Source organism: Caretta caretta, chromosome 12 (assembly GCF_965140235.1).
Source record: "Caretta caretta isolate rCarCar2 chromosome 12, rCarCar1.hap1, whole genome shotgun sequence".
Lineage (NCBI taxonomy): Eukaryota > Metazoa > Chordata > Testudines > Cheloniidae > Caretta > Caretta caretta.
In genome coordinates, this window is record NC_134217.1 from 41719719 (window position 1) to 41741099 (window position 21381).

The 21381-nt window shown below is 47.4% G+C and overlaps 1 protein-coding gene across 1 annotated transcript; it reads right to left on the reverse strand.

The window, feature by feature from the left end:
- Positions 1–728: 728 nt before the first annotated feature.
- NQO1 (NAD(P)H quinone dehydrogenase 1) lies at positions 729–15711 on the reverse strand. The gene is given in 4 exon segments (XM_048870704.2): positions 729–1436; positions 2938–3093; positions 3149–3300; positions 15358–15711. Coding segments are annotated over 4 exon segments (651 nt in total). The 5' UTR covers positions 15392–15711; the 3' UTR covers positions 729–1127.
- Between the last annotated feature and the right edge of the window lie 5670 nt (positions 15712–21381).

Sequence of the window (21381 nt, forward strand, 5' to 3'; positions counted from 1 at the left end):
CTAGAGAGGGGGCAAAACTTGTGTTATTCAAGTGACCTGATGGAGATTCTTGCCCCTATTGTCCTCCTGGTATTGACTGAGGTAGCACCTTGAGCCAGCTTGCACGCTTTGTCAGTAATGCTGTTCCTGCAGCAGGGCTACACTCGGCAGCCAATGTAGAAAGAACAGTAGAGATGGCTGTGGCTTTTCTCTGCTCTTTGGAATGGTGGACCCAAGACAAATCAGGGAGGTCTCTAAACCCAATGGAAACCTTCCTTGCAAGTAGCAGGATCATAAATTTAGACAGCAGAGCAGGGACTTCCCTCCAAAACAAACAAGGGGCGTTTCTAAAAGGGTGGGGGAGAGCGAGCCACCGAGGGAAGGGGAAATGTAGTGAGTGAGGGCCAGGGCCTTGGGGAAAGGGCCTCAGGGAAGGGGCATGGCTAGGGTGTTTGGTTTTGTGGGATTAGAAAGTGGGCAACACTAGACAGTTGAGGGGAAGGCTCTGAGTTACTACAGAGAATTCTTTCCCAGGTATCTAGCTGGTGGGTCTCACGCCCATGCTCAGGTCTAACGAATCACCGTATCTGCATTGGGAAGGAATTTTCCCCCCAGGTCAGGTTGGTAGAGACCTCGGGGGCGGGTGCAATAACTCAGTGCAGGGGTTGTCCAGGCCTGAAGGTCACCCCTGAACACAAGGGCACAGATATATAAAATAAGCAGTTCCAATAGGAAACCTCTTTATTTAGAATCATTGTGTTATACATGAACAGAGAGCTTACATTGTACGATACCAAGACCACCAGGGTAGTGAACAGCAAGCACCATGTAATAATAGGGAGGCAAGATTCCCAACTCATCCCACTCTCAGATGCTATTGGAACCCAGTAGGTTAATTACCACTACCTGACTGGAGGAGGTATGGCACTGACGCCTCCCTGAGTCAAGGGGAGATAGGAGTAGCCTGCAAGAGGCACCAACGCCCCCATGAGGAAGAGGTGGGAAGAGAAGAAATGCTCTCCTCACCCTACGAAAGAGCAGAAAGGCATTTGAAAGTAGGGTAAAGCCAAGAGACCTGCCACCATGGCAGAGCCACTCAGTGATAGAGACCAGAGAGGAGCCCACTGGGCCTTGTGTTGCAGAGGAAGCTATTTCTTCTGGGCTTTGACCTGGCTGTCAGGTGGGATGGCTTTCCCCAGGTGCTGCCCCACACTCAGCCCATATTTCTGAGCTTTCTGGCGGTCCTGCACCTCCTGTTTCAGCACAAAGCCCCCTACGTAGCTCAGATCAAAGTTGATGTCTGGAACAAAACTGATAGGTTTCTCTTCCCAGATAGCTTCCAGTTGCTTCTTCCAGTCCTCCAGGATCTGCAAACGGGCATCCTTAGGAGCGTGACTAATGCTGTAGGCGATTTGGGGCTCCTAGACTTGCAAGCCACAGAAATGGAGCAGGCCACTCTAGAATGAGAAAACACAGGAAAGCTCTAAGACTGCCAAGGCTTTTATTTAGGCAGGACAGGCCGCCTTCAGTTCAAGGCTATTACAACTACTGGAGAAGGCCGAGAACCAAGAGTAACAGCACATACTGGTACCCTCAGGGTTTCTGGTTTGCTATGAAAATCTAATTCCTCAAGTTATGTCTTGTTCTATGGGTTTAGCTGTACAGCAGGAGGGGTGACTTGCATCCCCTTGTGCTGCAGGAATTTTGGCCTGGAGTTTTATAGATTCCAAGAACAGAAGGGACAATTGTGATCATCCAGTCTGACCTCTGCTGTAGCACAGGCTGCAGAACTTCCCAGAACATAGCTTCTAGAAAGAGATCCAATCTTCATTTAAAAGTTGCCCATGATAGAGAATCCACCAAAACCCTTGGTTCGTCCCATGGTTAATTACTCTGTTTCCCCTCTGATTTTGTCAAGCTTCCAGCCACAGGATCTTGTTCTACCTTTGTCTGCTAGATTGAGCAGCCCATTATTAAATATTTGTTCCCTTGGAGGAACTTAGAGCACACTCATCAAGTCACCCCTTATCCGTCTTTGTTACACTACACAGATTCAGCTCCTTGAGCCTATCACTACATGGTTAGAAAACCTGCCTTATAACCAATCTCATGGCTCTTCTCTCAAATTTACAACATCCTTCTGGACTTGTGGGCACCAGCACTGGACACAGGATTCCAGCAGTGGTCGCACCAGTGCCCAATGCAGAGGTAAAGTGACCTGTCTGCTCCTACGTGAGATTCCCCTGTTCATGTATCCCAGTCAGTGTTTCACTGAAAGCTCATGTGCAGCTGAGTAGCCCCCAAACTCTTCCCAGGCTCCAGTCCTCCAGCCTGTAAGCAACGCTGACATTCTTTGGGCCTAACTGTACACCTTTATGTTACCCATACTAAAACTCACAGTGTTTGCTTGGGCCCAGTTGAATGGGACTCTTTAGTTTGACTGTTTCTCTTCAGTTCCCATCTGTGCTTCAAACAGGCAAGCAATACCTGCCAGCAACCCTGAGCCTTCCTCACCCCCTGTGCACGCAGGTTGGACCTGACCCCAGTTTCCCAAACTAGCACTGTGCCAGGGGCTGAGCAGGGGCGTCCTGGCACAGCAACCGAGGGATAGAGCCCTGCGTTACAGTGGAGTCAACCTAGATGTAGAGAAATGGCTTTGGGCCTCAAATCGCCAAGCCTACCCCATATCTAGTCTCTTTTCCAGCTGGCTGAGCCTATCCATCTCCACTGAAGCCTTGCCCTGGGGAGTTCCACAAGCCAGTGTTCAGTTCTATTACCCACACCACAGGCGGATACGCATATACGTGCTAGCTTCACCCTCTGGGGCAGGAGGGACAGATCCTTCCCTTTACAGGGACACTATCACCTCTCCCACTTTCCAGAATAGTGTCCGGTAATGATTATGCTTCTCTTTCAACCCAGGACTTTCCCCTTTCCTCTGGCAGGGAGAGATGGTACCTGGAATATCAGAAGGTCTGCAGCTTCAAGCTTCTTCTGTTCTGCTACAATGTCGCTGCTCAGCCAACCTTCTGCCCATGCCAAGGCTGTCTCAGGACCATACTTGAAGTTCTTGGGGTCTTTTGACTTACCTGAGATAGGAGACAGAGGTCAGTACTAAGAACAAAGATGGGAAATGCTGAACTTTAAGGGGAGTAGTGATGTTCAGTACCAGTGATGGCACAGGGTTAAACTTCATCTTGTATAGGTCAGAAATGGTGACACTCCAGCCTCTCTTCTGCAGCACGCCCACAGCAGCATCTTTCATGGCATGATTGAAGGAGTTCTTCTCCTCGTGTGCCAACACAATCAGGGCCTTTCTTCCTGCAAAGCACATCAGCAAGCTAGAGCCCTTTCCTCCTTTGTGGGAGAAAGGGACACCCAAGAGACCAATCATAAAACTGAGCAGCTTTTCTATGATTTGCCTTTGGGGTGACCAAGAACTGACCCTTTAGAACAAGGGGACTGACTATTCTGTGCACTTTCATAAACCCACAGGTGTCACTCAAAGCATTGCAAAGTGTTGTGTGATTAGTATGTGGGACTTCCCTACTGTTCCTAAGAACTGTGCACAGATCCTAGCTGATGCAACAGTCCGTTCAGCAATTGGCAGGGGTGGGGGCTGTGTACAAGCCTCCCTCCATGCACCCTCCCAGACACATGCTCCTAGTACATGCCGTACTCCAGACTCAGCAACAAATCTGAATCGAGGCAGGAGGGATTTGGGGGCAAAGGGGAGGACAAAGTATATCCCATAAAACCCTGTCTAGCAAAACTTCATACATCAGCCCAACTTGCCACCACCTCTCCTGGTCAGCCAGGGATCCAGCTGTCATGGACAGTGGTCCTCAGAGGGCAGTACTGTGATACCAGACCCTTGGCCCAAACCTCATGTTACAGCCTGTAAATATGAAATTTATTTGCATTACTGTGTCCTCTAGGAGCCCAATGTGCTAGGTACTGCACTACCAGAGCAAAAAAGATGGTCCTTGTGCCAAAGACCTCCCAAGCCAAGTAGAAGACAAGAGACCGACCGACAGGGGAGCATGAGAATCAAGGAGATAACGTTGGCTGGCACAACAGGTGATGGCCCCAGCAGCCCAGGGTTCCATATGCACCCCAGGAAAGGTGGGTTCTGAAGGAGGACACTGCTGTGTGGATGTTCATGCGAAGCACCTCTCGTGCGAGCCTGTAGGTGCCGGTTTGAAAATGTAACTGGGCACTGGAGGCTGGCACCACTGGCTGATTGATCGAGGCAGAAGTCCATACTGACTGAAAGGTGACAGGTTGGGTGGTGGCAGGCCATGAAGGGCCTTGGAAGGAAAGACAAGTAGCCTGATAAAGAGGAACCAGTGGAGGGATACAAAGAGGGATGGTGCCGTAATCCTTATGAGAGCCCGGACAAGAGTTTTAGCTGTGTGGATGGATCGGAAAGGGGCTCTTAGATGTTACACACAAGGAATTGGGAAGATTTACTCAGCCTGAGTGACAGGCAGGGAGGTAGTAGTGTCCAGAGAGACCAAGAAAGGAAGTAGCAGTGAGAGCAAGATGAAGAGCTCTGGTTTAGCCATGTTGAGCTAGAACAAACAGCTAGACCTCCACAAGGTGCTGTCAGAGAGACAGGCTAAGGTTTTCATTTAGACAGGAGAGCGAGCTCTGAGTCATCAGCGTCAAGATGGTGGTTGAATGTGTGTTTGTGGATGAGATTTCTCAAAGATAAAGGGGTAGAGGGAAAATAGAAGGGGGACCAAGGACCGAGCCGTGTGCACCCTCCACACAAAGCTGGAGGGGTGGGGAAGGATGAGGAGGATCCTCTGAAGAACACAATGAAGGAGCAATTAGAGAGGTAGGAGGAGAACCAGGAGAGGACAAGATTTCAAGGAGAGGAACATAATCAATCGTGTCAAAGGCCAAGGAGGATTCATAAATTCCAGAGCCTGATGGGACCATTGTGATCATCTAGTCTGACCTCATGCATAACGCAGGCCAGAGACCTGCCCTAAAATAATCCCTACAACCTATCCTTTGGAAAAACATCCAATCTCAATTGGAAAAACTGCCAGTTATGGAGAAACCACCATGACGAAGGTTAAGATTTTGTTGCTATTATTTTTAGGAAAAGTCGCGTACAGGTCACGGGCAATAAACAAAAATTCACAGAAGGTTATGACTTGTCTGTGACTTTTACTACAAATAACCAGGACTGGGGGGAGGGAGAAGGACTGACAGCTCCAGCTCCCACTCCCAGCACCAATGACAGCAGCTTACAGCTCCAGGGCCCCCTCCAGCATGGGGCTGAAGCGGAAAATGTCACAAAGGTCTCTGAAAGGCACAGAATCCGTGACCTCCATGACAAAAATCTTATTCTGAACCATGACCCTTGAGAAGTTCCTCCAAGGATAGTTACTCTCACTGTTACAAGTTTACACCTTTTATTTCCAGTCTGTATTGTCTAGCTTCAACTTCCAGCATGAGTTGAATCGTGTTAGACCTTTCTCTGCTAGATAGAAGATCCCATTTTTCAATATTTTTCCACCATGTAGAGGACAATACGCTACAGACAAATCAAGTCAGCCCTTAACCTTCTCTTTGTTAAACTAAGTAGATTGTGCTCTTTGAGTCTGTTCCTATCAGGCAGGTTTTCTAATCCTTTAATCTTTCTCATGGATCTTCTCTGATCCCTGTCCCATTTATCAACGTCCTTCTTGACTTGTGGGCACCAGAACTGGATGCATTATTCCAGCAGCGGTCTCAACAGTGCCAAATACAGAGGTAAAATAACCTCTCTACTCAGACTCAAGATTCCACTGTTTATGCATCCCAGGATCGCATTAGCCCTTTTGGCCACAGCATCACAGTGGGTGCTCATGTTCAACGGATTATCCATCACGATTAAGGCTGCAAGTCTGTCACAGAGGTCATGGATTCTGTGACCTCCATGACTTCTGAAGTGCCCAGTGCGCCTGGCTCAAGGGCAGCGTGGGCAGCCCTTGCACCAGGTGCACTGGCCGCTGCTGGGGCAGTCTCGGGCCACTGCACCCTACACCCCTCCAGCAGCAGAGTTGGGGTGTGGGAGGGTGCAGGGGGTTGGGGCATGGGAGGGGATGAGGTGGGCTCTGGGTGGCACTTATTTGGGGGGCTCCCCAGAAGTGGCGACATCCCCCTTGCTCAGCTGCCAGGTGGAGGCGTGGCCAGGCAGCTCTGTGAGCTGTGACTAAAATGTAGCCTTAATCATGATCCCCAAATCTCTTTGGGTCACTGCCTCCCAGGATAGTTTCTCCCATCCTGTAAGTGTGGCCTGCATTCTTTGTTCCTAGATATATACATTCAGCCATATTAAAATGCATCTTGTTTGCTTGTATCAATCTATCCAAATCATTCAGTCAGGGACCTGTCTTCATTATTTACCACTCTCCCAATTTTTGGCAGATCTGCAAACTTTTACTGATTGATTTTATGTTTTTTCCCAGGTCATTAATAAAAATGTTAAATAGCACAGGTCCAAGAACTGATCCTTGTGAGACACTCCCCCCAGAAAGGTTTTCACTCGATGATTCCCCATTTACAAATACATTGAGACCTATCAGTTAGCCAGCGTTTAATCCAGTTAGTGTGCCGTATTGGTTTTTCTGTTTCTAGTTTGTTTGTAAGGCTGCTTGTCTTGAGGGAAAGAGTGAGAGGTTAGGGAGAACAATGAGGTCAGCGCGAGAGGGCGCGCAAGTATGATAAGGAGATGGATGACTGGGGCAAGCGGAGGAGAGCAAACAAGTGTGTGTGCATGTGACAGGAGGAGGTGAGAACTGCAGGGGAATGCAAGCCAACGGGAGGGAGAAAGACATCTTGTGTCTTGTCAACTTTCTTTTGGAGGAAATCTGCGAGATCCTGTGCAGAGAGAGAAGTGGAGACAGGAGACGAGGGTTTGAGGAGTGAATCAAAGGGAGCAAACATGCAGCTGAGATTGCAGGCCTGGAGTTCAGCCAACTGGAGAAGTGGGGTTGTTTAGCAAGGAAGATGGCAGAAGTGAGGGAAGAGATCATGAATTTGTAAAGGAGGAAGTCGGCCTGGTCAGGGGATTTCTGCTGGAGATACTCCACAGCAAGAGTGAAGGCAGCTGATGTTGGAGATGAGCCAAGGCTCCTCTGGCCCCCTGCCCTGGAGCCGCTCAGTTCAACCCCACCATGACCTGGGCACTGTCTGCCCAGCAGTCTGCAGCACCAGTCCACTCCCCATTCCTTGCCTGGTCCTAACCACTCCCACTCCTGGGTCCACCCCTACAGGGGAGGGCCTAATTTTCAGGCTCCAAGCATGGGACAGCCACAGAAGGTAGCAGCTTGGGTAGGGGGCATCCCAGGCAGCAGGGCCCATAGCAGCCAGTACTGGCTGGTGCCACCAGGAACAGCCCTGTGCCATTCAGTGTCTGAGCTATAACCATGAGTTCCCTGACCTGGGTAGGGACGAGCTGGGGAGGGGGAGGGGAGAACTTCCCCAGAGCCTGTTGGGGGCTCTTCCTTTCCCCCACCATGGGCAGCCCCACCTGCCTCTTTCCCTATGGGGTAGCCACCACCCCCCAGGAAAGAAACCAGGAGAGCTCCCAAAATCTGCTACCCTCAGGAATCTACCACCCTGGGCAACTACCAGAGTTGCCAATTGCCAGCATGGCCTGTGTGTGCGAGGGGAGGAGATGGGGGTGGGTGCTTGGTGGAGACCAAGTCAACTGATCAGCCCCTTTGGTGAGCAGTTGAAGCAGGGGATATAACTTGCCCTTGGCAGTGGGACTGACTTCTGTGTATTTGGGAGACAAGTGCAAAGGTGCTGCCCAACTGTGGGGAACCTCTCAACTGCTTCTACGTTATAGTTTTGAACCCTCTCTAACAAAACTCATTCCCCTGTCCACCAAGCCCAGCCTCTGGTCTCTAGACCCCAGACACAGCTACTTCAGCCCTGCTCTGCTCAGATTTGTTTGATATTGATTCCAGAGCATGAAGGGAGGGTCCTGGATTAGTGAGATACTCGCCTTGTGATCAATTTATGGATCTGGACTATAGATGTCTGTAATGGGCTGAGAGAAACCACAGCTGTTTCACTATGACTCTGCACCCAGGGGTCAGGATACTGTGTCACAGCCAGGGCCATGGAAAACATAAGAACGGCCACATTGGGTCAGACCAAAGGTCCATCTAGCCCAGTATCCTGACTGCTGACAGTGGCCAATGCCAGGTGCCCCAGAGGGAATGAGCAGAACAGGTCATCATCAAGTGATTCATCCCCTGTCGCCCATTCCCAGCTTCTGGCACACAGAGATGAGGGACACCATCCCTGCCATCCTGGCTAACAACCATTGATGGACCTAGCCGCCATTAATTTATCTTGTTCTTTTTTGAACCCTGTTATAGTCTTGGCCTTTACAACATCCTCTGGCAAGGAGTTCCACAGGTTGACTGTGGGTTGTGTGAAGAAATACTTCCTTTTGTTTGTTCTTGTGTTATGAGAAGGAGTAAATAAGAGCTAGGTATTATTGTATTATGCTAACGGCCCAGCTTGGAAGAAAAGTGCACCTTACTCTCCAGTAAGGAATAACTGTGTATCCTTTATTTCAAAGTCACCACCTCCATTAAAAAAAAAAAGACAAGGAAAAAGACAAGAACATGCGCCCTTGTCATCGAGAGCAGACCTGATACCAGACACCAGCCCGGGTGTTACAGGATGAGATGCACAATCAGTGGGCCTTGAGCTGTTCAATGACTGGAAATAGCCCCGAACCCACCGTTCACAGCGGGGGGGGGAGGCAGCGGCCCCCCAGTACCCCTGCCCCGTACGCTGGGGGCGGTTGGGTTTCGGCAGCGCTGTGCCAGGTGCCCGCCCAGCCCAAGCCGCTCAGGGTCCCTGCGGGGCTTGCCGTGTCCTGGGGCCAGCGCTCCCCGGCCCACTTCAACACACTTTGCCTGGGTACTGTGCAGGCCGGAGCCCGGGCAGGGCAGAGCGAGGCGGTGCGCAACGCAGGGGGGCTCCGGGGCGGGCGGGGCAGGGAAGGGAGCGGGGACAGGACAGGACCTGACCCGGGTGCCCTGGGCTGGGCAGACATGCGGCTGCGAAGAGCCGGCACCGGAGCGCCCAGAGCAGCCATTTACATGGGGAGTGGCCCGGACAGACATGCACCCGCCTGGTCCCAGTGCAGCAAAGCCGCGGGCTGGGCTGGGCCGGCCGCAGCTTCCCGCTCCCTCACTCACCTGCCATAGCAGCTGGCGATCCGGACTTGGGGCCGCAGCACGAACAGGTGGGGCGCCCCTCATTAGAGCTTATAATGGCCCCGGCCTCCCCACCCCCCCCAAGCCCTGTCGTGAGCGTAAAAAGGTCATGCGGACTATTGTACGCTTTGCTGTTTATGCTGTTCTTAATCACTGTCTTAGGGAAAAGCTTTTTGAAGATTGTGAGGGCTGTGTCATAGATGTGCCAGGCCAGTGGCACCATGACTGTGTGACTTGGACTTCGGTGGATATAAACTGTCAGCTCCGGGGCCTGTGTGCTGAGCTGTGTTTGGAAAGCTTATTAAACACTGTGATTGCCATAGGTTATGCTATGCAATGTCTGTGCCTCACCCAAGAACATTTAGCGCAAGGGGTGACCTTGATAAATGCTGTGCAATTCAGTGGAGACCCTGAACATGTTTTAAAGAAAATGGCCAAACTGGAAGATGCCTGCTTAGAGCGTTATATTGACCGTCTGGTCCGCACAAAAAGTTACAGAACCCTGCTTCAGAAAAAGCTCTTTGTAAGAAATCTAAAAAGATGAAGTAAGAAAATGGTGAGGGGCCAAACATGCGATATTAAACTTGGTAGCTGTAAATTTAAAAAAAAAAATCTATTGAAAAGGGCTTTGTGACTCTGTGTTTCTGTTAAAAGGTCTCTGGCCCTTAAGGGAGCTTAAAGGTTTTTTTTTCTTTCTTTCTTTAATGGAGCATCTTGGTTTGTTTTCAAGGAGCTGTATGTCTTTTAAATAAAAAAAAAATTGTTTGTGAGAACCTAGCTCTTGTGTCTTTTGTGTAAGAGAGACCCATTGACAGCAAAAAAGCTGAAATGTATGTTGTGGGAGGGGAAAAAATATCCTAAAAATGTGTTTACAATAAAACAAACAGGGATGGTTCAGACGTGTGGTTGAGTACAATAGAGCTGACTTATTCTGTTGAACTGAATGGGTTTAACCCCCACCCCCGTGAATAGCCAGGGTGACTGCGATTACTCACCCTTGTTGTCATTAGAGGACTGTCAGGTGCGAGTGGCTGTTTTGAAAATATGCCCCTCAGCTGCCCTTGCTTCCACTGAAAGGAGCCCCCAAGTCTCCAGCAAGGAACTAGCTGGCTCTGAACTATTTTCTGTCCTTTGGCCTTAAACTCCAGGGAAATCTCACAGCAACAGCACTGTCCCGTGCCTCCCCGTTCTCTTTTATGGAGCTGGCTGATTGTCCCCTGTGATGGGGAATTGTGAGTAGAGGGAAGCCAGGCAAGCTATGAAGTTGTCAGAACTCCACACTGAACAACATGGGTATAGCTCCATCGGATAACAGCAGCAAACAAAAGATTTTGCCCTGTGGCTGCTCAAGTGCAGAGAAATCGGTGTGACCGTTGAGCATGTGCTGAGGTTATAAAGGGCATGGCAGGGTTACCTCTGAGAACACTCACTTCCTCCACCACAATTCCCATCCGCGACACAATGCTGGAGAGGAACTAATGTCCTCCAGGGGGCAAAGAGACTTGGGACATCTTGCTTTCCTTTTGAGGGGAGCTCAGTTTCTTAGCCCAGGCTCTGGCTGGAGGCACTATTCACAGCAGCATGGTCATTAAGGAGTGGAGCTAGATGTCACACATCAATTCAGCATTCCCCAGTGCCAACAATTAGCAGCCTCTTTTTTATGTTGTTGCGTCAGTGGAATGTTGGGATTAGGCAGAAAGATTCCAGAGCCCCTTAGAGACGACTGCAAACCTATGGCAGAGCGGTCACGAGCAACCTACGCCCGCTCTGCAGGCTGGTGTTCCCAGGCAGTGTCCCTTCTGTTTTTGTTTCATTGGTGCAGTTCAGTTCTTATCTCGGGCTTCTTTGGGATGATCACTATGCAGCTTTGTAATGCTGCAATGATTGAATGGCGAATTATGTTTTTCAGTGTATATTGAGCACATGGCCATCAAGAGATTTAAACTGAATTTTCTCTTTCTGGACAGTCTAGTCCAGTCCTGTAGATGTAACTGTTTTCATCATCAAGTGACTTGCTCTCAGGCAGCTCTAGTGACATGTGGTGCAACGATGCTGTCATTAAGTGGGGCTGCAAACCTCACCTACGCGTTAATGGTAAGGATGACTGCCTCCTGCCCAAACTAAAAGTAAGGTTGGGAAGTGGACTACATACTAAAAATTAAGGTGGCCGTGGACCACACGGTAGCACTGCAGTCAACCACCTCTAGCTTCTCTCAGCAGGAGACCAGCATTACTGAGCACCAGACTCTGAAATAATGTTTCAGAGGAATCTGAAAATCAGATCGGCCATCAACTCAGGATGCTGCGGAGGGTCAGCTGGACTTCAAGAAAGCTTTGCTGATTGTGGATGGTATCCAGAGCAATAATTAGAGAGAGAAACAAAAGGAAGGAGTCCAACAGAGTCCACCTGTTACCGCGGTACTTAGTCCGGCAAAATAAGGAGTATTAACAAGTGAATTAAGTGCCAGGCAGGCCTCTGAGCAAAGCCAGACACCCAGGTGCAAACTTCATTCATGGGACAGCATCCCCAAAGTTCTATGGGCACATTCACTTCACTCACGACAATGAGCCCAGTGTCTGTGGGGACTGTAGGAGTTTGCTTCCTTAGATACCAGCCACCTAGGGAACCTCCTCTGGTGGACGGCCCTCAGCACCTGATATACTGATGGAAACAACAGCTTCTCTGGACTCTGGATTACTGATTAACTCAGCAAGTCTAATTCAGCATCTGTCATCACGGTCTGCATTTGCAAAGTTGCACTATTGCCAGAGCAAGGAATTGTCGTGTTGTCTCTAATTCAGTTTGCAAGTGTGTTCTGTACATACCAAATACCTCTGGAACGACATGCCGGCATCGAACTTGGTGACAAACAAGTTGGCTTGATGGAAGATTCCTCCATCAGCCTGTGAAGGAAACAGCTGGAGCCTTATGCTAACTGCTTAGCTAATGTCTTACAGGATACAGGCCTATACGTTCCTTTGTGTCAGTGCTAAGACGCCAGCTCTATGAGCTACACGCTCACCTTTGCTGGGGTAATTGCTAACGAGCCCCATCACAACTGTTACAGTGTGGTGGTTGATTACTTGGGGCCAGTCTCAGGCTCTTGATACGGAGGGTCAGTGACAAGATGGACTGGTTTGGGTTGTGTAGTTATAACTGCAGCACAGGGATGCTCTGGTGTCTGATATAAATATGCTGTGGGCCTCATGGTTGCATATTGACCTGACTCATCACCTGCCTAATTTAGTTTGGAAATCCATAATAATTAAGGCGACGTTTATGTCATGGAGGTCATGGAAGTCCTGAATCCCTGACATTCTCTGCTTCAGCCCCAGGGGCTGCAGGACTCTAGAGCTGACAGCCAGTGGGGCCCTGGCAGGGTTCCCGAGACAGGCGACAGCCTCCAGCCTCCTCATGGGGCCGCCTGCAAGGTTCCAGCGACAGGTGACAGGCTCCTGAGGGGGCCCTCCTCAGGGTTCCAGTGATGGACGACAGCCTCGCACCGGGGGATGCCTTAGGCGAGCGGGTGGGGGTGTCCCATTTTCTCTTTGGGAAATATGGTCACCCTGCAGCTCCCAGCCACCCTGGGCAGAGGGCTCCCCCGCCCCGCAGCTTCCAGCTGCCATGGGCAGAGGGGGAACCCCACAGCTTCCAGCCACCATGGAGCCACAGCAGCAAAAGTCACAGACAGGACACGGCTGTCCAAGACAAGCTGTAATGCGTATTGGAAAATATACAGCGGCATCTCTCTTGGTCTTGCTGCAAAACTGATATTTGAGATATTGGGGGAGTTGGTAGCAAGGTTGACTGCCCCTTTATGGCCAGGAGGCCAGTGAACCCTGCCTTGATATACCTGTGCTGGTGGTGGGCTGAAGAGGAGGGGAGCTCTGCAGCAGAAGGCTGACTGGGAGGGAAGCAGGCAGACTGCTTCTGCTGGGGGGCAAAAAGCCTGGCAAAGGCCAGGAGCTGAGGACTGTGGCTGGCTAGAGCTCTGGGTAGCAGGCTGGGCCCCAGCCGGCATGTTGGGTTGACCAGGCCCCAAGGGCCTAGTGCCTGTCGGTGGTGTTGAGACAGGCATTGCAGCTGGGTCTGCATAAACATAGGGGGCTGGCAGGTCCAAAGAGTCCTTTTCTTTGTGCTTTCAGTGGATGTTGTCAACAGTGGGACCATTGCATGTGTACTGCTGTATTGTCTTTCCTGTTTTTGAACCAGCAGAGGAAGGGTCTTCAGTGAGATCAGCATCTGGATGGGAGAATCTCTAGCCAATGCAGAGCTTTTAGAATTATATAAACATGACAGGTTTCCACACATCACTTTTTGCCTTATGATCTGCCCCTAGCTCTCATTTTTGGCACCATTGCCCATTTTGAAAAGAGTTGTACAAAATTATTTAATTTATCTGTATTGGATACATTAGAACTAAACGAATAAATACAGCTTTCATGCCTTTTCCTAGTTTTTGGAGGAAAATATTCTTTTTATAATCATAGAATCATCGAACTGGAAGGGACCTTGAGAGGTCTCTAGTCCAGTCCCCTGCACTCAAGGCAAGACTAAGTATTATCTAGACCATCCCTGACATGTGTTTGTCTAACCTGTTCTTAAAAATCTCCAATGATGGCGATTCCACAACCTCCCTAGGCAATTTATTCCAGTGCTTAACCACCCTGACAGTTAGGAAGTTTTTCCTAATGTCCAACCTAAACTGTCCTTGCTGCAATTTAAGCCCATTGCTTCTTGTCCTATCCTCAGAGGTTAAGAAGAACAATTTGTCTCCCTCCTCCTTCTAACAACCTTTTATGTACTTGAAAACTGTTATCATGTCCCCTCTCAAGTCTTCTCTTCTCCAGACTAAACAAACCCAATTTTTTCAGTCTTCCCTCATGGGTCATGTTTTCTAGACCTTTAATCATTTTTGTTGCTCTTCTCTGGACTTTCTCCAATTTGTCCACATCTTACCTGAAATGTGGTACCCAGAACTGGACACAATACTCCAGCTGAGGCCTAATCAGCGTGGAGTAGAGCAGAAGAATGACTTCTCATGTCTTGCTTACAACACTCCTGCTAATACATCCCAGAATGATGTTTGCTTTTTTTTGCAACAGTGTTACGCTGTTGACTCATATTTAGCTTGTGATCCCCTCTGACCCCCAGATCCCTTTCCACAGTCCTCCTTTCTAGGCAGTCATGTCCCATTCTGCATGTGTGGAACTGATTGTTCCTTCCTAAGTGGAGTACTTTGCATTTGTCCCTATTGAATTTCATCCTATTTACTTCAGACCATTTCTCCAGTTTGTCCAGATCATTTTGAATTTTAATCCTCTCCTCCAAAGCACTTGCAACCCCTCCCAGCTTGGTATCATCTGCAAACTTTGAGTATATTCTCTATGCCATTATCTAAATCATTGATGAAGATATTGAACAGAACCAGACCCAGAACCAATCCCTGCAGGACCCCACTCATCATGCCCTTCCAGTATGACTGTGAACCATTGATAACTCCTCTCTGGGAATGCATTTAGGGTAGTTCTAAATAAAGACTAGTAAACAGGTGTATGAAGTCAGAATTCTAGAAGAATAAAGGAGGAGGATTAACCTGCATTCTTACAGAAAAATAATTTTAACACAGCACATTTCTAAATAAAATCACTAAATAACTTACTAAATCTTAGTAGCAGCGGAATAAAGAATTGTTAATACATATATCTGTATCAGTGTGTGTGTGTGTGTATATATATTATATATATAACATGCATTTTTAAAGGAAAAATATTTTTATGTAGTTAGTGCATTTCTAAATAAAATCATTCAATACCTATGCAAAGTATTAATGACAGGAATAGAGGAGGAGTATTAATAGATATATAAGCATACATTTTAGCAAAAAGAATTGTATGCAGTTATTACACTTCTAAAGATAGTTGATTTAAACAACTGCACAAAGATCACAAAGTATTAGTGATAGAAAACCTGCATCCAGAAAACTAGTCCCATACTACAGGGGACATCTTTCAGAGATGACCAAAAAGGTTTTGAAACAGCAAGAAAGGAAAAAAAGGCAGAGGGCAGAAAAAAGCATCTCATCCCACAGACAGTTACTGGCCAAATGACACAAACTGCTCTGTTTATACTGACCTGATACTTGGTAAAGCAGCCCACATCCTTCCATGTATTTATACCTGCTCCTGTATCTTTTACTTCATATATTGGATGAATTGGGTTCTAGCCCATGACAGCTTATGCCCAAATAAATTTGCCACAAGGACTCCTCCTTTCCCCCCACCTCTATTCTAGGAGCTTGTGATAACCTCATTGGCTGAGCCAGTCAGAAGGTATTCTTTAATCACGGAACCTCTAGTGGGATGACACATCACACAATATTACAACGGGTCACATTTTTCTGAGTCCTGCTGAGCACAGTACTTTATGGATTTATCCATCAATATCTAACTGACCCATAGTTTCCTGAATCATGCTGAACATAGCATTTTATTCATTGTCACACATTAAAACATAAATCAGAGTTAAAAATACCAGCCAAAAGGAATGCATGTAGATTTCTCCACCAACTTTTTATAAAACCTACGTAAATTTAGCAGTTAACCTTATTTGGTTTTAATTCTGTACCAGGAATCAAATTGCCTCTTTCTACACAACATCTTTAGCATGTGCCTTTAAAAATGGCAGACAGATGCCCTAATGAAAGGCATACCTAACTGTGACAGTCAGGATCCAGACACCCCGAGGGGACAACGGGGTGGGAGCGTTGAACCCCAAGAATAAGCAGTTGAGTAAGATAAGATAATAAATAAAAGGAAGTTCGTCTTCACTCAGTGCACAGTCAACCTGTGGAACTCCTTGCCTGAGGAGGTTGTGAAGGCTACGACTAGAACAGGGTTTAAAAGAGAACTGGATAAATTCATGAAGGTTAAGTCCATTAATGGCTATTAGCCAGGATGGGTAAGGAATGGTGTCCCTAGCCTCTGTTTGTCAGACAGTGGAGATGGATGGCAGGAAAGAGATCACTAGATCATTACCTGTTAGATTCACTCCCTCTGTTGGTAGACAGATACTGGGCTGGATGGACCTTTGGTCTCATCCGGTATGGCCATTCTTATGTTCTTATGATTGTATGCTGTGTTATTGTACTATTAAAAACATGCCAAGTAAAGTCTTTTATGAAAATGTGTAATGTTTTGAGTGGAGTGATCATTATGAGCTATGCATACAGGTTATGGTTATCAATTTAAGTATTTGTGTATATAGAGAATTGTGTTCATAACACTTAGGCACCACTCCGCAGCAGGACAGTAAGCAATCAGAAAGAAGAGAGACCTCCCGAGACAGGTGTTTACACAAAACCCAGTGCAAGTAACAATCCATTGTACAACCAAGGAAAAGGCAACATTCAATTTAATAGACAGACACTGAGAAAACTAGGAATTTCCTCACATCGAGTAGCTATAGTGACTGAAGAAGAACAGTCCTTTTAAAATGCAAGGGATGGGAATGAAATGAAATGCATCTAGAAACTGAGGGATGCGCACTTGGCGGGTGCTCTCTGAAACACTGACTCCCCTCAATGGCAGGGGGTTTGGTAGGAACCGGGTCAAAGGCAATAGGTATCCTGTATTAGAAAAGTTTCAGAGTAGCAGCCATGTTAGTCTGTATTCGCAATAAGAAAAGGAGTACTTGTGGCACCTTAGAAACTAACCAATTTATTTGAGCATGAGCTTTCGTGGGCTACAGCTCACTTCATCGGAGGCATTTTATTGAATTTGAAAGGGTAAAGCCTGAGGTTGCATCTTTGTGTTTATTTGTGTGGAGCTTGTCCAGGTTTGCTTTTCCTTACTATTTGATCTTTGAGTCTGTGCCGTGTCTATTAAATAACGCTTTTGTTTATTTTCACCCCAAGCAGGTCTCTGGGGTGCACATTCTTGGAGTGCATGTGCCAAAGTAAACTTGTGTCTGTGGGACTGGTTTCAGCCCTTCGGGGGTGATGAACCAGAGGGGAAAAGACCAAGTGGCCGAGTAATGAATTTCTTCATAATCTTTTATATTTATTGATAATTAGCACCTATTGACTTTTGCTATCAGAAACCCTCTTAATTTAAATCCTGTAACACCAGTTTCCAGGAGATCATTTGTAAAGTGTGAAGATTTTGGGGGTCAGTATAATATCCCCAGCTAACACCACCATGCCTGTGAAAAGCACTGCTGTCCATGTGTAAATACAAACGGTGTTGAAGTGTATGGGGCAAGACTGGGGTGGTCCAGCTGTAAGCTATTTTGCAGGTCTAATGTCTGTGTAGCAAAACCCAGAACTTTGGGAGCAATTGGTAAAGTTGACTGACACTAAGTGTCTTTGTGGTAGGTGTGATTTATACAATGTTAAAAATCACTACTGTGAAAGCAAGACATATTCCCGGTGTTATGAGCAGACTGACAGCACGAATGGCCCCTAGTGTTTTGTATGTAGTCCTCGCTTTCGAGAAGAGGGTGAGGATTATCTCTTATATGACTTTGAAGGCATGCAAGAAACTGGGCTATGTGCCAAATTATATCTATGCCAGGCAGTTAGATAATGCATCCAGTTGGGACTTTAAAGGGGATGACTGTGTCACTGAGTTTGTTCTCCATTTTGTTGACAAGTATTTTAAGGGGTTCACCTTTATTGTCCACAACACTGAGAGTTACGACAGTTTTTATCCTTCGTTGATTAAGGAAAAATATGGGCATTGACATTCTAATGCAGGGTGGAAAACTCATGTGTCCAACGGGGGGCCTGAGAAATCATACTTGTAGATTCTGTAAATTTTCTGTCCGTGAAGCTCAGCAAATTGCCCAAGGCCATGGAGTCAGAAGGAGTCAAGTGGCATTTCCCACATTTTTTTCAGCACCTCAGAGAATCCGAAAGCTGTGGGTCCTAGGCCTGGGGCAGAGCACATGAGGCCTGGAGAGAAAGCGGCGTTTCTGAACTGCTGCTAGCCACGGCAGCAGGAGGCTAACTCCTGGCTCCTCCCCTTGTTCCCGAGGCCCCTCCCCTCCCCTTTTATCTCCTCCTCCCCTGCAGGAGCCCAAACCACCCCCAACCGCGGCCCCCAGCCCCGGACAGCTAGGGGTGGGGGGCAAGGCCCCCCTCCCGATGCACCACAGCCTCCGTGCCCACAACCCCTGGGGGGCACGGCCACAGCGCCCCCAGCTCTGGGGCTCCAGGCAGCGCAATCACTGCACCCGCAGCCTGAATTTCTGAGGAGGCAAGGCCCTGAGGTGAGGATGACATGGGAACATGAATGGAAGGCCATGAAAGCTAGTGATAGACGGGTTGGGGATTCCCCCCCCAACTCCCCCACTGCTTCTGCTAGGCAAGAGCTCTACCAATGGTTAGACTGTTTGCAGACACTGCTTCTTGTGATCTTTGTGAATAAAGAAGGGGATTGGACGCCATTGCTGAGGGATTGTTTAGGGGATCTGACCAATGAGATACTGCCAAAGGAACACAATTTGGAGTTTGTGTCCGCAGGTCCCAAAAGATCTGGGTACAAACTTGCTGGCAGTAAGACATATGTGGAGAAATGTGATCCTTTTAAAACTGCTCACCAAAGCTACCCTGTAGCAGAGAGAGGCTATTTTGTGTGCTGCCTCTGGTGATGTGATAGTAGCCAATCTCAGAATTGGAGCTTAATACTTTAAAAGGAAATGACCCCCTGGAGCCCCAACAGGTAAGCCTGCCAACAGAGATGAGGCTTTATTAGAAACGAAACAATGAGAGACTGGCCCTAAAAAGAAAGACGGAGATTGCATAACAGTTTGGGAAGGTTATCGGCCCTTTGTTAAGCTTTGTTATCCCTCTTCTAACAGGTCTTTTAAATAATTGATAATGGAATATGCTGAAATAATGTATCTGGTTCCAGGCCACCAACTAGACCAATGAGAGGGGTCTTTAGTGATGATGAAAATAGCAGAACCTCAGCAACTTGCAGGCTGCACTCTGAGATGAAAGACATTCTTAAAACAAATTGGTGTATCTGACTACGAAAAGGCTAAACTTTGTGAACATGTTGTTCAGAGATACCTGGTAGCTGCCAAGCACGGTGAATCAGAAACGACAAAAATAAGCCTCTTTTTCCCTGGGCAAGAGCAAAATTGGACCCCTGAAATTGAGGAAGGTTCACTGACTGTCACCTAGGAGACATTGGAGTAATATTCACCATAAGGAAAATGCTGAGGGGTTGTTAAATAAACTGTTATCAGTATCAAGATGTCTCTTCTTGTGTACCAAATCTTCATCCACTTTGAACATAAGAACACAGGATTGGAAGGGACCTCCCAGGTCAGTGATTCCAGCCCCTGCTATCAGAGGCAACCCCATCATATAATCCCCATAATAAATTCATCAAGCTCCTTAAAAGTAGTTACCTTTCTTACCCTGATTCTTCCTACTGGGAGGTTGGTCCAGAACCTCGGTCCTCTAATGGTTAGAAACCTTCTTCTAACTTCCAGCCTAAATTTATTCACAGCCAGTTTATCCCCATTTGTTCCTGTGCAAACCCTCCCAAATGTATTTATAGAAAACAACTCTATCTCCTCTTTCTTTGTTTTGCTAGGCTAAACAAGCCTAGGTCTCTAAGTCTCCGTGCATAAAATAGGCTTTTCATTCCCCTGATCACCTAATAGCCCTTCTCTGCACCTGTTCCAATTGCAATTCATCTTTCTGGAATGTGGGTCACCAGAATTTCCCACAGTGTGCCAGATGCAGTCTCACCAGTGCGCCGCCCAATGGCATTAGCCGTCCCTACTGCCACTGGAAATACCTTGCCTGGTGCATCTTTGCCTTTCTTGTGGCTGCATCACAGTGATCATTCTGTGATCAACTAATACCTCCAGCTCTTTCTCTGCCAGTCATTTCCACCCCAGGAGTCCCCAGCTGACGGCAGAAATGCTTGTTATTGGCCCCTAAATGCACCACCTTGTACTTTGCACTATTTAACTTCATCTCATTTCCATTGCTCCAGTCCTCAAGGTCAACCGGTTCTTTCAGTAGGATATTCTAATCGGCCTCTCAACTTTCTCTCATCAGCAAATTTCATTAGCACACTCCTGCTTCTTGTGCCAGTCATTAATGAAAATATTAAATAAGATTGGTCCCAAGACCACTGGGACACACAGTACCTCAAAGAAACATCCTGGAACCCCAATATTCACCCCTGTAATAGAATTATGGTATATTTCATACAAAGCATGCCATGGAAGATATCATATGAAAGGTCATGATCTACTGAAACCCGTTGTTCTGTCAAAATATGTATATCGTTAGTGTGTATGAAGTTATGAGATTTTACTCTATGGTTGTTACTGAAATATGTTGTAAGTTTGAGAGTTGTCTACTGCCAGTTCTTCAGTAACAATAAACTCCTAGGAGGGTGTTAAAAGACCATTAATCAGCAGGGGAGTTGTAAATAAGGGATTTACAATTCTGTAAGAGAAGCATCACACAGTGGGGGATTGCTCAACCCTTTGACTCAACAAAGCCCACCAGGACATGTTTGGGCTTCTGTTTTCTAGGCACATGGACCGAGGATATAAAATAGGGGACAGTGGCATCATGCTTTGGCCTTTCTCTTCCACCACTGACACTGGAAGCAACAACAATGCTGGGATGACAAAGACTTGAACTGAGGAGACTGGTCCCAGGCTTAAAGGGGAAGCCTGTGTATTAAGAACTATAACCTACCTGCAACATCCAGTGAAATGAGAAAAACTGCTTGATCCAAATACTGCCTAGTCTAATAAGGTTTAAGATTTAGACTGTACATTTACCTTTTATTTTCTTTGGTAACTATCTCTAACCTTTTGTGCCTACCACTTATAATCTATCTTTCTGTAGTTAATAAATCTGTTTTACCTAAAACAGTGTATTTGGGTTGAAGTGCTTGGGTAATCTCACCTCAGTTTACAAAGGCTGGTGTGTGTCCTCTCGACATCGTGGGAGGGGTGGACTGGATAATAAACTTATACTGGGGTCAGGCTTCTGACCAGGGCAAGACGGTATACTTTGGGGGTGCAAGGCTGGGGGCTTGGGAGATTTGCTCGTACCTTTCTCTGGGTGATTCATGAGCGGCTCTGGGAGCATTCATGCAATCTAGCTGGGTGTGGGGC